Below are 16,430 nucleotides of genomic sequence, written 5' to 3'. Positions count from 1 at the left end.
TCATATCTAACTTACATACTAAATTACATAATTTACTAAGTAATGACTTCATTACTTACAGCCTATCATTTAAGCTATTAGAAAGCACCAAACAAATGTATAAATTGGATAGTTTTAGAAAATAGAAATTAGGGAAGAAATCATCAGTAAGACCTGCAGCAAATTCCTTATTAAAACTTAATATACTGTATTTACAAGTCTATTGAGTTTAATTCAGTTGCTTTGGTTATAATTGACTAATTTACAATTTAAAAATTATTAAAAGAAAATCTTTTAAGCTTTATTTTTCAAAATTTGCTTCATATGACAAATATAAAATATATAGTTTTTTTTAAATAAAATTTTGTACATAAAAAGAAAGCATAGCAACCAGCTGATTGTCAACAAAACAATCCAATCAATTCCAGAGGATTCTTTACAGTTGCAAGATAAACTTCATTCAGATGGAGGATGTTACAAACTCTCCAAGGAGGATATTTACAATAAAGAAAATTATTAAAAACAATGGAAGTAAGTTATATCCATTATATAATGATGAATCTCGTACCTTTATATTTTCAAATTTTCTATTTATTAAAATAAGTTCATAAGTTATTATATAAATAATATCTTTAACATAAGTTTACATTAGAATTTTAATCAAACTAATAGTAATATTTTAATGCGTTTTTTTTTTATTACTTATAATATATGTTATTCTAATCGTTGTACTTTATCCTTTTCAAAATAACATGTAATTTTATGAGTTCAAATATTGTATACAGATAAATGTTTAAATATAGAAACTTATCTCTGTTTGATGGCATTAATCTTATTTTTCTTGACCTCCTTTACTATTATTTTAATAATTGCAATATATACACTGCAGAGTAGTAAATAAAGCATTTTATTTATATATAAAGAGAAATCTAATCTTTTAAATTGCTGTATAAAGTTTTTAATGTTTTTTGAAATAAAGTCCAAGTAATTTTTGTTCTTTAAACATTGTTCAATTGTAGGCAATTTTATATATTCATTACTTTACTTTTAAATAACTTTAAGTCAAGTTAATTGAATGCTTTCAACTAAGTTAACTTTGAAAATAAAAATAAATATTAATTCTTAATGTAGATAATGCATTTCAATCTCTCTTTTCCCCCCTCTTATTATTTAAAACATTCAAAAATCTTTACTTGATCGCATCTTGTTCTTGTTTTAATTGTTAGGAGTAAGCATAAAATTGCTTCAGAGTACAAATCACACAACACAGATATACAGGCTTTATTAATTCTGGAGCATATCTATTTTTGTTGTGTGTTCCTGTGTGATCCATTCTCTCAAACAATCTTCCAATTCTCTCTAACAATTCAAAAATCTATTTCATGTTCAGGTGAACCTATTAAAGGTATTCTTTACTTAACATGGGATTCAATTAACATGCAAAACTAATTGCAGCAATCCGTTTATATTTGCAGCAGAAGTTTTAATTAATGCGGCTTTATCAGCTGTCGTACTTATCATATAGATACCATATTTGATTCGTGTGATTTTGATATACACGGTAGCATCGAGGGATTAATTAACCATGTTAAGAGATATCTGCATAACGTCAGTAGAAATAATTTTATTTAAAAAAATTTTTATTCTAAACTGAAACAGTATAATGTATTGTAAAGACAGTGATTTCTAAGTATTATTATTAAAAAAAGTTATGGTATAATTATTCATATCAATTAGGATACTTTATCCCCTAATTCTGTTATAGTTCTTATTGATGTGAGGAATCAATACACAGAAATCTCTCTCTTAAATAATTCTTATTCAAAATGGTATATTTATCTTTTTCAAGTGACCTTCTCTATTAATAATACGAAGCTGTACTATAACCTTACGAATTATTGTTTATAAACACTACATATCATCAAACTATCATTGCAAAAACCATAATATATATTGTGTATTATTAAACAAACATTTAATATTGTGAATAATTTACAAAAAAAAACAACAAATATGCAATCAAGTTTATTGGTTTTTCTCCCTTATACAAATTTACAATGCCAAATATTGTGAACAATTTCAATCAATTCCAATGTTTGAAGTTTTAAACGCGACAAATACTGTTTATAAATTCAATTATGTATTTTAAAATATTTTCAATACTGAAGTTTCCGGTATTTATAAATATATTTTAGTGTAAACTGGTTACAAACTGGTTAAGTACAGTATCAACATATCCACAACAAACCTTTAAAACCAGCAACAAAGATTTTTAAATCAAGCAAACATTTCTAAACAGTCTGATGACAGCCAGTAAATAAGGCCAAAAACATTTGCTTGAAATAAAAAATCTTTATTCCTAGTTTTGAAAAGTTCATTGTGGATATATTTTAATGTTTTTAAATATAAGATACTTGTAATTAAAGGAGACAAAAGAAATATTGATCTTTCTTTGAATTATATGTTATATGCAGGTTTATGACCAAATGAACATAGAAGAATACAGATGGCAAAATTAAGGAAACATTGAACGTCAACAAGTTTAACTGAACACCCATTTTAATTGTCAAGGCCAAAGTGGTGATCAGTGGCAGCAGTCACTGATGTTTGATGTCACCTTAGTTTTGTTATCTGTGTGCATCTCCCTAAAGGAAAGAAATAAATAATAATTTCAAATATATTTAGGAAATGTATATCTTTATTTAAAATTATTTAAATATCAACAAAAATTAAATTTGTTACTTTTATAAGCAAAATATTTCATTAACGTCAGTAATTTGTAGTGGTGTTTTGAGATTATTGGGGTGTTGCACAATAACCGTATTTGCATGTTCCAAGCTGTATTCATTGGATCGTTGTCCTGCATGAGGATATAATTGTTGGGAAGTCCCCCTCATCTAAACACTAATGGGCAAATTTCCCTTCTATATGATGATGTAAGTGTACTCCCCATTTTGTGTAAAATTTTGCTGCGACCACTGGATAGACAGTAGATATTTTTTTAATCGTTAACATAGTTAAAGTGAAATTCTTTCTAGGATTTGCACTTATGTTTCTGCCTTATTAGAGGTCTAAATAAAACACATAATTGCTGCAATGTTATCAGTATCATTATGTCTATTTGCCTGCCAGTTGCTGAAGTATAGATATTAAGTACTACAGTAATACAGACAATTGCTTTTGTAAAAGAATATAGTTCTATTTTTATAAATAATATGCAGTGATACCTCGGTATAAGTCTGCTTTAGAATACATCCAATTCGGAATATGTCCTGTTTGGATGAAACAAATTTTGCTTGGTATACGACTTAATTCAATTATACGCACCATCTATGAACAAGTAGCACTATTGGTGTATTAGACCAGACTAGACGTTTGCAGTGCCACAGTTTATAACTTTGTTAAATTTCTTCCAATTTTAATTTGTAAGCAAAATTTTATTATTTTTATTAATCATGAATTGCAAAAAGGCAAATGAAAAGCAATAGAAAACTAAAAAAATGACTAGAATCACAATGGAACTGAAAAAAAGAGAATGTTGGGAAATATGAAAGTGGCATGAGTGTTCAAGATTTAACTGTTGCATACCTTATTCCGAGAATGACGCTATCGACAATCGTGAAAAATAAAGATATTAAATTTGCTAACATTGCAAAAGGGGTTAAATCAATTTCTAAACAGAGATCGAATACATTAGATCATGTTGAGAAATTGCTTTTGCTTTGGATAACTGAAAAACAGTGTGCTGGCGACAGTGTATCAGAAGCAATTATTTGCGAGAAAGCTAAAAAGATGCATGCTGATCTCGTGAAAAATCAAGCAGGAACTAGCCAGGAAAGTGAGGTGTTTAAAGCCAGCCATTTTTTACATGAGAACAGATTAATCATTTTTACATTACTTCTTATGGGAATGGTTGGTTTGGTATACGTCCTATTCGGTGTAAGTCCAAACATCAAGAACGGATTAAGGTCATATACAGAGGTTCCACTGTAATTTCATTTCACTATTTTACTGGTACCTGATGCTTGTTGAAGAAAAGCCTTATATTTTTTATTGTCAAATACATTTCTTTGAATTTGGCAACCCCAAAAAATTTTCTTGCAACCCTCAGAGGGGTTGCAACCCACGGTTTGCACACCACTGATTTACACTCACTATGCAGGACTATTTTTTTTCATTCTTCCAGAGTTGGTTCTTTTCCTATGCAACTCATCTTTATAACTTCCTATGAGGTAACACCTTATGACATCCTAGTAATGCTATATGTGGTTGATCATGCACACTCTTACAAGTGTTTAATGCAGTGGTTCCTAAACTTCTTTGATTCCCAGCACCCTTGCTAAATCCAGATTTTCCCAAGTGCCCTATATCAAATTCTAACAAGTACAATTTGTGAAATAGTAAAATAGCCAATATTTTTAAAATTAAGTAAAATTATAAAAATTTTATAACATTTCATGGTGTCCCTGTGAGGGAGCCACAGCACACACTTTGGAAACCACTTCATTAAAGCATTCTATTCAAGAATCTAAAGACAAACTTTAATATGAAATTAACCAAAGTAACTATTCTAAAAATTTTTAAATTATACTTTTTGTTAGTTTGTTACATAAAACATTTAATTAATACTATTCAAATGACAATTTCATGGTACAGTAGAGTCCTGAAAACTCGGCACTTGATAATCCGGCAGTCTGGATAACTCGGCCACACCCTGGCAGGGCGAAAAAACACTGCATGCAGACCTGTTCAAGGTCTCGCATTCCTTTGTCACACGTCACACTGCCCCTACTCCACCACGTGTCTGGTGCCGGTGTGTGCTCAGCTGTTCAGTCTACCCACAGCCTTTGCCAGGGTTAGTTGATTTCTTAACCCTGTTGCACAGCTCGATGTGAGTGACTGTGCATACTGTATTGTTCAGAGCTGCTTCAAAGTTTGTGGGTGCTGGATACTACTCTGCAATGGTATCTTCCATTAAAAGAAAACAAATGAACTTGTCTATGGAGCAAAAGTTGCGGGCATTAAAGAGACTGGATAAGGGAGAAAGTGTCAGTGCAGTGGCTAAGGACTTGGGTGTCGGCAAAAGTATGATTGGAGACTGAAAGAAGAAACAGATGGAAATCGAGTCATTGTGTGTTAACAGAATGTGTACAGAAACATTGAAAGAAAGGAAAAGTATGAAGGAAAATGACTTTAATGAGGTAAGTGAAGCACTTTACATTTGGTTTCACCAAATGAGAGAAGGGCATGCCAATTAGTGGGCCAATCTTGCAAGAGAAAGCCTTGAAATTTTTTGAAGAATTTAAAAAAGACAACAATCCTAAATTTGTCGCAAGCACTGGCTGGCTTGATCGCTGAAAGAAATGCTATGGAGTCTGGCAGCTTATTATTTGTGGGGGAAAACTATCTGGGGGCACAGAGGGTATGTCTCAATTTAAGGAAAACTTTCAGAAATTTATCGAAGCTGACGGGTTGACTGGAGAGCAATTGTACAATTGTGATGAAACAGAGTTAAATTATAAACTGTTACCAGCAAAAAGTCTTGCTTTCAAGGAAGAACAGTCAGCCCCAGGTTTTAAAAGGAGCAAGGAGAAGGTAACAATCCTAGCATGCAGTAATGCAACAGGTGAGCACAAATTAAAGCTTGGTCTCATAGGAAAATCAAAGAAACTATGTGCATTTGAGCATATTGAAATGGATAAACTTTCAGACAAAAACTATTATAGCACAAGTAAACTGGAACTTATATATGTAATAAACACAACAATTAACACCTAAATGTTAATTCCAGCACTGAATGAACAGAAAATTTTAATGCTCAAACGTTTTCGGCCGTCTTTTAGAGGCCCTCTTCAGGATGAANAAGTGCCCTATATCAAATTCTAACAAGTACAATTTGTGAAATAGTAAAATAGCCAATATTTTTAAAATTAAGTAAAATTATAAAAATTTTATAACATTTTGTGGCGCCTCTGTGAGGAAGCCGCAGTACCCTAGGGCACCGCAGCATGCACTTTGGGAACCACTGATTTAATGTGTACAAATACTTTGTGCACAAATATTGACCTAATATTGTTTGTTTTATTATCTTGGAAATGTGTAACAGTAAATTTTAATAACTGCAACTCAAAATATTCCACTGAAGTATAGATCATACTTAGCCACCACATAAACATTACTTTGCAAAGAGAAGTTATGTAGTTTTTATTGCATATAAGTATACTATGTATACAGTGTGAATATTTTACATTCACTGTAGTTACTTAGAGTCTATCACAATTTCTCACCATCACCAAAATAGCAATATTGATGAAGCTAATATTGAAATGTAAATCATCTCAAATAAAAATTCTAAAATGTTTGATAGAAGCAGCTGATCATCAGTCTTGTTTAAGTCATATATTTCTTAAAATATCATTGTAAAGAAAAAAACAGAGCATTTATATTATCATGTAGAAAAATTCTCATATAAATCAAATTACAACTACTTTATTCATCTGAATTTCCAATCTTATTCAACAGCTACTAACAACTAAATTCTTAGAGTTTTAACCCTCCCATCGTATCATTTCTTATAAAAATTGATATTGCTATTCAATATGAAATCTGAAATTCTTAAGATAGTACATGTTTATTGTATTGTCGATTTGATTAATTAACACCTAGAATCAGCATTAAAAAAAAAAAAAAAAAATCAAAATTTCGTTAAGCTAATTGTTTATATTTATAATTAATATTGGGAAAACTGTTTAATTGCAAAAAATCTAGAAGCTAATATTAGTCAGTATAATTTAATCAGCATTTAATAATTTAAAACAGTGTATAAACCATCACTCACAAATGATCAGCACAATCATATAAAACATACCAGCATTTGTTTTTAATACAGAACTAATGATTTATGCAAAATTTTACTTTTTGAATTACAAAACTGTTTTTTTTTGTAAGTAATTATTATTTTCATTAAATTGAAAAATATTTTATTTTATGTAATTCTAATTTTATTGATGTATAAACTAGAATAATAATTTCATGTCCGTCTGTAATTATGCAAATTAGTTACTAAGACAGGAAGTGTTGAAATAACTATCAAGGTGTAACAAATTGCTTCCAGGACTTAATACAATTGAAACAAAATATAAGCAAAATTCTTTTTTATTACCTCACAAATGAGTTGTAAAATCCCTAGATATATTTCAAAATATAGGATAAGGTCAGTTAATCACATGTAGATTATGCATCTTTAACATTACATACATATACAACATAATATCTACATTATGTTAAATACATTCATACACTACAAAAAATATTACAAAAGACAATTACATTAAAACTTTATACAAGAGACTAAAACAGTGAAAATAAAGAGCAGTTTATTAAGAGTAACTGACTTCATCTTTTTAACATTTTTTTTCAAAGTACTCATCATGGTCATCTGTACAAAGTGTCATTCTCCTAAACTAATTGTGGAAGGATTGGCACAATGTCTCTTTTGGGATGTCTTCTATACATTGTAAGTGGTAACTGCATCTTCAGCACTGGTAAGGTTCTCCCTCAAAGGGTGCGACTATGCAGATACGAGCGAGCAAGAATATGTGGCAAGATGCAATAAATACCAAACCCTGTCAGATATGTGCAAGAACCAGAAATTAACTCTCACCAACGATATTTCTTGCTTATGCTTATGGTTTTCCTTTGCGAGAACTATATCACTTGCAACCTCTCTCTTGCTACTAAATTTGCATCTGCATAGATGCCCCTTGACTTAAGAAATAAAAATAGGTCACAGCTGTAAGCCAGGTGGGTGAGACTAATTTGTCTAGTGTTTTGTCCAGAAAGTCTAATGTTTGAGCTATTGTTTGGGCTGATGCTTTGTCATGGAGTGCACATCAAAACTGCATTTGGCATGTTTCCTTGAACTTCTAGATAATTTCTGACACATGCACAATACTGTACCACTCTACATCGAGTGTCATGTCAAGAAGTCACGGTTAATACATGGCCACTTACAGAAAAGAAACTTCTTGTCCAATTAAAATTTATAAGTTTAAACATACAATAATACAATTTTTGATTAAGGCCAAATGATCTGCCAGATTATATCAAACTATAATATGGCACCATTAATAACTAATAATTAGGTTTGCCCATCGCCTTGCTCCATTCATCACACTTCAATGGATCTGTTTGATTACATTGAAATATGTTGATTATTCTCAAGGTTTTTTTATTTATAATAAAACAAATTATTTAAAACCTTGCTGATTTATATTTCATAATATATTTAAATATCCCTGGAAACTTTCTAAATTAAAATTTGGCCTACATTTTAATTTAGAAAGTTTCTAGGGATATTTAAATATATTGCAAAAAATAAATCAGCAAGGTTTTAAATAATTTGTTTTATTATAAAAAAAAACCTTGCGAATAATCAATGCATTTCAATGTTATCAAAAAGATCTATTGAAGTCCGACAAGCATGCGCTCTGGTGCCAACTTCGTCCATAAACTTAAGTTTAACATTATGAACTTTGACCTTGTATACTGTCATTTTAAAATTCAACTTGTGACAAGAGCTATGACAAGTTGAATTTTAAAATGCCAGTTGAATCACGACCTAGACCAAAATGGATTCTATTTGTATGCAAAAAAAATGACTCAAATTGGTTAAGTGGTTTCAGAGGAGTTAACAGATTGTATGTCAAAGTCATCGCTAAGAGAGATATTGTCACTGGTGACACGAGTTCGATATATCAAAATGATCCTGAAACAGAGAATATCACAGCCAGGAAAGTAATAACAGAGAGGAAGTATGGTGATTGTAGAGACCTATAAATTCCCAATGTCGTCTGTCTGTCTTTCCTTAATCTCAAGAATGCAGTTAGATAGATGAAAGATGAGACCAGATATGGAAACCTTAGGAGCAGAAGACCCTGATTAACTATATAAGAACTTCCAAAACAAACCAGAAGTTGTATTATTTCAATTCAAAAATTTTCCCCCTAAAGGTGTTATATAGATGACTGGCAAGACTATTGTTAAAGGAAAAGTATTATGTACAGAGGCAAGTCACTACTAGTTTGAGGTGGTGAATATATATTTCCAATTAAATAAATTAAAAATATGATTAAAAATTGCAGCCTGGAACTGCGATGATGTCACAATAAATAATTGCTTGTTTAGTAATTTAGATTTTTAAATTTTCTGCTTTAACTATGTTTATGTGCTTTGTATCTTAATGTATTTTTGTATTTTTTCTCCTATTTCACCATTTATATATTTTATATCTTATTTTTTGTACTTTTCACATTTTAATGCATTGCACATTTTAACTTTGTTATTTCGTATTTTTAATTTTTTGACTATTTAACTTCTTTTAATGGAAGGGTAGTCCTGTAGGATTTACTGTAACAAAAAATAATCTTATAAGTCAATTTGCTTCAGTGAAAGTTGAATGACCATGATCTAAATAAACTCAATTTCTTATTGAGAGTAAGGTTATTAATTTTCTAGACATAGAAGAATATATAATTTTTAATTAATTTTGCTGTCAGATAATTTTATATTGTCTGCCAGCAGACTAAGTTTCCAATACTTTTATCTGATAAAACTCTGCATTAAATTCCAGTTTGTTCACATTGTACAACCAGTTTATTTATAGAAACCAGTTTCATTTTTATACAATTAAATTTTAGTAGCGTGGACTGGATGTTTAAATTGGAAACCTTGACTTACAATACTAGATATTCATTGATCAGCATACTAATGCTTTTGAAAATTCAAAAATAATACCAATATTTATAAAAACTCTTCAAAAATTTTCATATTAATTTTGTTTTTTTTAAATTATATTTGTTATATAAATATTTAAAGTAAATATTATATAGATATAATGAAATTTATATACCTATGTCATTTCTTTTCCCTTTAGAAAAGAAATGACATATACTCAATGAATACAATTATGAAATTTTGACATGTGAAAACTAGTTAAGATATTTATGGAAAAACAATTGTTATATAAAATTTATAAATCTATTTATATACTATTGTTATAGAATAAATACTATTTGTAAATCAAGATATTTTTTGTTGTTTAACTTCAATTTTAAAACTGTACTAATATGCAAGTACAAATAATATCCTCAACCTTGACCTACTTCAAACTTTACTAAACTATTCTAAAGTTAAATAATAAAAGTAATTATTTTTTCTTTTATTCCATAAAAATTTCAAAATAACTTATTACAAACAAAAAGTGATAAATATAGTATGTAAAATCATTAAAAAAATATTGACATTAAAAATTTTATTTGATAAAATCCATAAGGAAAATCATTATATACAATTTTATTATTACTGTGTGCAAAATATTTTATATGTAGCCACGTATAAACTTCAACGCAGAAAAACATCTAGACAAATTGTCTATCCTCGTCTAGAAAGTAACCGTTCCTATACAAATAAAACTTGAGACTTATCAGGAAGTACAATAAACATCAGTAGTTTAGCCAATTACAACCATTACACATATTCTATGATATTGGCTAGATCATTGCTTATCAAACTGTGTGTTCATAGATCAGTTCTTTTCATTCCAATCCATCATGGACCAGTATTTTTGTGAAATTAAATCAAAATTATAAAACTGAGAATGAAGTTCAAATGCAATTTTCTTTTCTTCTTAAAATTTTGACCGAATTTGTAAGAGAAATACAACAAAAAATTTTGGTTCTAATCATTTGTAAAAAAATGGGTTTACGGGCTATTTTCAAGTAATTTCCCAGCCCAATTTCAATCACCGGTCCTCCCCCCCCGCATCAGTGGTGCCCCGAAGATTTAATCTTGGGGGAGCAGAATTGAACAAACAAACAAAAAAAACTTTTTAATGCAAATTCAATAAAATTCCCACCTTACCAAAATTAAAATTTCATTTTGGGGGTGACAGGATCCCTTGGACCCCTCTGGGTGCACCACTACCTGGCATAGGTGTTTTAATAATAAGGAAAATGGAAGCAATAAAATAACGTTTTAAAAATTCCATTTTAAATCGTTTTATTGACGTAACATAAAATTATGAAATTTTAAGTGAAATCTTGTCACAGCCCGGTAATAAACTGTTCACGGACCGGTGCTATTCAAACTATAGTCCACAGATTACGGAATTTGAGAAGCATTAAGCTAGAGCATTCACTAATATACTCAACGCTTTGCTTTTAACCTAGACCAACATTTTAAATCAGGATCTGACGTCTTTTTAACCATATCAAAGTTCAGGCATTATGTTTATTAATTTGTATCTTTAAAAGGTTTAAACTATCAAGAAACCACACAATGCCACCATAATCATACACAACATAGGAAAACATGTTATAAATTACACCTTATAATAATTTAACTTTTCATAAACACAATAAACTTCCACTAACCCAAATACAAACAGGTTTTTTTTTTTTTTTATTTTCCCTTATTTTTAAAAGGAAAATAAAGTTTCACGCTTAAATACAAAAATTATAAAACGTATTACAAATTTATTATTGAAAAATTTATCAAGAACGGACAGAGACCGATAATTAAGATTAAAGTCCACACCAAATGACGTAATTTATGTCGAAAGCAAAAATAAAACAGATAAAATCCCCCGAGTCGCCATTAAAGTAGGTTGTCTGTTCCGTTAGACAGGGGGTGGGGAATGCGCGCATACGCACGTGCGCACACACAAACACAAAAAAAAAATCGTGCGCACGCGCAAATATCCGCGTATGTTTTCATTTTTTTTTTTTAATGAAATTAGTATAATAATTTACGATAATTCGAAACAGGTTTTTATCACAAACCGAAGATTTTTCTTCTAAAAATATACGGGACAAGCGAATTACGTCTAAACAAACACAGAACGAGAACACAACGGCCTGTTACCAGTCGACCGTCGACGTCATTGCACACCTCCAACAATCCTCCGCCAACAGCCAATGAGATAACGTTTCAAGGTCGGCTGCTTTCCGAAGTACAGAACTAATCTAAAACAATCTCACGTGTAGGATTATTATTTTTATTTATTTATTTTTTTCTTTTTATTGATTTTTTCGCCATCGAAATTTTCCAATATAATAATAATATAACCATTAAAAATATATATATATTATTTGAATTCGTAATTGTTTTTTCACGTGACGTCATTTTCGCTATTTTAAAATGTGGAGTAACCCCGGAAGATGCTATTTATTATTTTAACTGCTTAAATTAAAAACAGATTATATTTTAGATTTAAATATCACTTAAATTACGTTTTAATATTAGAAATAAATTATTTTATGATTTTTTTTTTTTTACGAATCTCCACTTACCGAAATCGGCCAGCTGCTTGATAGAAAGAGGAGACGGATTAAACTGCGAATAGAAGTCTAAATACTTCCCAAGATCGCCGAAAAGTCTCACGGACTTTTTTATATTCGCCATGACTGGACGATACGCGATAATTGCCTCAGACTAATCTAAATCTAAAGTTAATTCGGGAGAACTACTATTCATCGTGACGCACCGACACCTGGCGAGCGCCACTTGAATTAATTTCCCACCGAGCGATCCTGACGGTTGACGACGGAACTAATATCCTCGTCACGCTTCGTTATGTTGTTTTGAAACAGATCCAATGGCTTTTTTATATACATTTAAATATAATTAAGGTTTATTATCAGATTTTTCAGGCGTTTATTCGATTCGATTAACAATTAGACAGATTTTCACAAACTTGGCGATTTTTTAACGTGTAAGCACTCTCGTATTGCGTAATTTGTCACTGATTTTGAAATAATTGACTAATAATCGGATTATGGAGAAAAAATAAAAATATTAACATTGAACTCGGTCATTGGGAAGTAATAAACGTGACACAAATAAAAGAAATTAATATGCAGATTTTAATTAATTGGCTTTATAAGCGGCGTACGTACACTAAGTCGTAATAATACTGTACTTATATAGTTTTGAAAATTTTAATTTTAATATTTAGGCAGAGAAGAAGTTTGCTTTAAAATCTATTTTAAAATGTAATATAATGTATATATTATTGCATATACGGTCCTTCGTGTCCGCGGGTACTCCAGTACCTTATATAAAAATGGCGCAGTAATTTGCAGTAATAAGGGACGCCAAATTCCTGTATAATTTAAATCACGTCTAAATTACTTTTAATATCTAGTACGATGTAAACGCTGCGTAAATAATTGAAATAATGTATTGTTTATGAAGAAAAAGTCTGTATATATTCAATACAGACGCGATCATCTTAGGCCTAACTACACAATGGTGTAATATTTTCTTGCTTTCAAAACTTACGGATTTGTTTATTTATTTATTTATCACACAGTTGAGGAAATGTCCGTGGACGATTGATTTCCACCCCCTTTTTAACAATTATACCCACATTAAAAACTGTACAAATAATTCAACAATGGAGGACCGACTATACAAAAATTAATTTTTTACGGTTACGTCGCAAATTCGTGATGTTTTTGAATGCCGTTTTACACGTGTTCTATTCTTGCTGATACATAATGGGACTCCGCCAGAAAAAGTTGAATTATATTGGATTTAAGGGAAATTCCCTGGTCGAGCATGGAATAAATGAGGTCACTGCAGTCACTTCAATATAAAGTGCGATTACCGATCCGAAATCGATAAAACGTTTATTCCACGGATAATATTTCCGCAAAATAAGTAGCCTATACTTTCCGTCGGGACATAAAACGAATATAACCAAAATTTCATCTGGATAGGATAAAAATTACAGGAGTTATAAGGAATTTACACACACAGACGACGGCTTTTATATTATTAAATAAGTAAACATATTCGGGATAAGCCTTTCAATCATTTTGCAGTTTTCTGTCACATATTTCTACAAGGAACAGTTGAAGCTCTCTGTTTGACAGTGCTCCAAAGTTTTTAAATAATCTACAGTACTTATAATTACAAGTTTATAATATTAAATCATCAAGGGTTTAATTTTTAATACAGTACTGTTAATTCACTGTATACTTGGACAATCTGTTCTTCTTCAACTTTAGTTTCTTAGTCTTCAATGTCAATAATCTAATTTTAAGCAAAGCTACTATAAGATTAGATAATGCATAGTTTCATTCTGTTTTTTGATAGCAATATTGAAATGTGAAATACCCATTGCAAATATCAGACAATGACACTAAGGACTAAAAAACATCGATATTTTTTGTTAACGGTGTTTAGATTTATTTACGTGTATTCCCAGCACAATGCTGACAAATATACGGCCGTATTACTGTTCGCCCTATGCCGCTACCTTGAGTTTTTTTTTTTTTATATATTGCTGTTACTCATTTCTCCATTTTGGAACCGTGAATTCAGAAGAAAATACTCGAAGAGTCGCAGCCTTTGTCCTGAAAACTGGTATTTGTTTTATTTCTATTGATATTCAGTTTATTGCCGAACACAATCAATATTGAAGATATTTTGAAAATTGAGGTTTAAGGTTTATTTGGTTACGGCAACACGACACGTTGGATTAATAAGTATAAAAACAACTATTATGAATTACCGTAGTCTTCTATATACATCGATAGATCGTTTCAATTGATTCAGTGGCGCGTTATAGCTTCATGGTGTCCTGGAAAATTTGAATTAAGGGCCTATGTGCCGTGTTGACTTCAGACATTTTTCTTCGGGGAACTTTTTGGGAAATATTTTCTTATAAAAGATTGGTTTGAGGTCTTTTGTTGGTAAGGGTCTCAGGCAATTGCCATTTTTGCCCGTAGGATAACACGCTACTGAATCGCTCTTCATTCTGATACTGTATTAATTTAGGGTATGGAATATAGGAATCACTATGAGTTATTTAGGCTCGTGGGCTTACCAGTAACCGTGTGGTTAAAATCACCCAACACTGATAGTTAGTCATGGGTTCGCGCCTGAAGTTGGTCAAGCAAGTTTTCCGAGTTTTCTTCACATGTCTAAGCCGTCCCTCAGCACCCGTCATCTCCATTGTGAGCCTGGCCGAACCCATAATGGGCTTGCAAAAAGAGGCCATCTTAGTGCCCACAGGGCGAAAAGAGTTTTAAAAAAAAATGTCTAAGCACATTTAAATTCAGATTCTAGATTTTCCGATGACAAAGCATAAGAATTTGTAGCCTAGTTAGCTCATATCTTTACTTTTCCGGCTCTGTTATATATAAGTATGGCGATCGGTAAAAAAATGACTCCGAGATTTTTACATTTTTTGAGTCACGGGACTTTGAAACGCCAAGAAATGAAGAAAAAAATTTAGGTTTTTACGGTATGTATGAATATGTGTGTGGAGGGCACGATTTTGTTCACGCTCTTTCAATCTTAATAACTCCTGTGTCTTTTGTCGAAAATTTCTAAAATTTTGCAGGGAGGTTTGTGTATCGGGGGACGATGCTATTAAATTTTGGTGGTTAAAGGTCGAGAGGTAGAAGAGATAAAGGTGGGATGTGGGGTCATATCTCGAGTAGGGGTGGACTTAACGCTTTTACCGGCTATTAGCATTTACAGCTTTTTATAAAACCAATTCCTACCCTCAAAACTAAGCTTTTTGCCATTTTATAATAATTAAAAATATAAAATGTTTTTATAACGGGCAGATGGCGCCACACGCAGTTTTAAATGTTTCTGAGAAAGTTAAGCAACTCGTTGCTGGAATTTTTTTCTATATCTCATTAATTAAGTATTGCTGTTTCTTAAAGACGTCAACAATTTAAATTTCCTTTAAAACATTATCTTTATTACACAAATAACTGTATATAAAAAAATATTTAAATTATGAAAGAATATTCTGAGATATAAATTTAGAGCACGTGCCAAGCATTACGCCCAATGCCAAACTTTTCGGGGAACTAGAAACCTAGCAACACTGTTCATGATTGACGTAATATAAATAGAAGACGTATAAATATAGCATACTCTTGAATAATTGGAATGATATATTTATACGATGCGCAGTCGAATGCAGTATAAATATATCGTTGTAAGTATCCACAAATCTCTGACCTTACCTGTCTTTGAGCATAGAGTAAGTAGTACTCTGTGTTATTGAATATGTTTAAGAAAATTTAAATGATTTTACTCATTTAGTTGTTAATTATTATAAAAGTTGGGAAATGGAGAGCAAAATGGGAGCAAAAAAATTGAAATTTAATATTTAAAAGTATGGATCGTTGTTTTTAAGTAGTTTACTTTTATTATTGCTATTTATGAAAAAAATTTAATGTCATAATCTTTTCTAGAAAATATGTACTGTTTTATATGGCGTGTAATATGTATAAATAAAGCAGGTTGGATTTCAATTGCCCATCAGTAGTTGAGCGGCTAAAACTATTGAACACTGGTTCGCGAGTTCGTACCTCACCAAAAAGCTAGCCGCATGGAGTTTTTCATGTTTTCTTCGCGTGTCT

The 16,430-nt window shown here is 30.8% G+C and overlaps 1 protein-coding gene across 2 annotated transcripts in view; it reads right to left on the bottom strand.

Moving 5' to 3' along the window:
- Nucleotides 1–12,568, bottom strand: part of LOC111637401 (pyruvate dehydrogenase (acetyl-transferring) kinase, mitochondrial-like) — a 33,236-nt gene extending 20,668 nt beyond the window's left edge. The window contains exon 1 of one of the 2 annotated variants that reach the window (XM_023382882.1): nucleotides 12,330–12,568. In XM_023382882.1, coding sequence (XP_023238650.1) covers nucleotides 12,330–12,441 — 112 coding nt within the window. In that variant the 5' untranslated portion in view covers nucleotides 12,442–12,568. The remainder of the gene's footprint in view (nucleotides 1–12,329) is intronic. The other variant, XM_023382883.1, reaches the window with a different exon arrangement.
- Nucleotides 12,569–16,430: the final 3,862 nt, after the last annotated feature.

The sequence above is a fragment of the Centruroides sculpturatus genome, unplaced genomic scaffold (assembly GCF_000671375.1).
Source record: "Centruroides sculpturatus isolate CEXI.00-Female unplaced genomic scaffold, Cexi_2.0 scaffold1189, whole genome shotgun sequence".
Lineage (NCBI taxonomy): Eukaryota > Metazoa > Arthropoda > Arachnida > Scorpiones > Buthidae > Centruroides > Centruroides sculpturatus.
This window is presented reverse-complemented; position numbering and strand designations above follow the sequence as displayed.